Source organism: Hippocampus comes, unplaced genomic scaffold (assembly GCF_001891065.2).
Source record: "Hippocampus comes isolate QL1 unplaced genomic scaffold, H_comes_QL1_v1.1 scaffold22, whole genome shotgun sequence".
In the NCBI taxonomy this organism is placed as follows: domain Eukaryota; kingdom Metazoa; phylum Chordata; class Actinopteri; order Syngnathiformes; family Syngnathidae; genus Hippocampus; species Hippocampus comes.
In genome coordinates, this window is record NW_017806175.1 from 8,460,733 (window position 1) to 8,461,446 (window position 714).

General features: G+C 63.7%; 1 protein-coding gene across 1 annotated transcript in view; it reads left to right on the forward strand.

Annotated features, from left to right (window-relative positions):
- Position 1: 1 nt before the first annotated feature.
- tcerg1b (transcription elongation regulator 1b (CA150)) overlaps positions 2 to 714 on the forward strand; it is a gene marked incomplete at both ends in the record, with an annotated part of 8,510 nt that continues 7,797 nt past the window's right edge. The window contains 3 exons of the mRNA XM_019896504.1: positions 2 to 73; positions 371 to 523; positions 603 to 711. Coding sequence (XP_019752063.1) covers positions 2 to 73; positions 371 to 523; positions 603 to 711 — 334 coding nt within the window. The remainder of the gene's footprint in view (positions 74 to 370; positions 524 to 602; positions 712 to 714) is intronic.

Sequence of the window (714 nt, forward strand, 5' to 3'; positions counted from 1 at the left end):
CTTTGACCCCGGCATGCCCCCCATCCCGCCGCCGGCGGGCATGCCGCCCCCCATCGGACCACCCCACCTGCAGGTGACTTTTGTTCAGCGGTTCCACCGTCAGTCGACGAGTCTTCAATAGTTGCGGCGGTTAGTCGAGTAAGGGGATCGATCGTATGTGCGGCACATCGCGCCGGCAAACGGCTGCTCTTCTCATCGGCGTCGTTAGCTTGCAGCCTGAATTCAAGAGGGGGGAAAAAAATCAATCCAACGACCGTAAGAAGACGGTCTTGTCGCGGCATCGGAAGGCGCCCCTCAATTGCGACTTCGTGCAGGAAGCCCCGAAATCGTTGCCGGCAACTTTGTCAAAGTCAGCGCATCTTTCCCGCAGAGACCCCCGTTTCTTCCCCCTCCCATGGGCAACCTTCCGCCCCCTCCGGGGATGCTCTTCCCTCCCGGGATGCCGCCGGTCCCGACCGCCGCGGGCCCCGCGCCCAACCCCGCCGAGGAGATCTGGGTGGAGAACAAGACGCCCGAGGGCAAGGTGAGCCCTCGATGGATGTGGCTGGGTGGCACCGGGCCGCCCATATTTGGCCTCTCACGTCTTTGCCCCCCCCCCCCAGGCTTATTACTACAACGCTCGCACCAGAGAGTCGGCGTGGACGAAACCGGAGGGTGTGAAAATCATCCAGCAGGCGGAGCTCAACCCCGTGCTGGTGGCAGGGACGGGCGGCG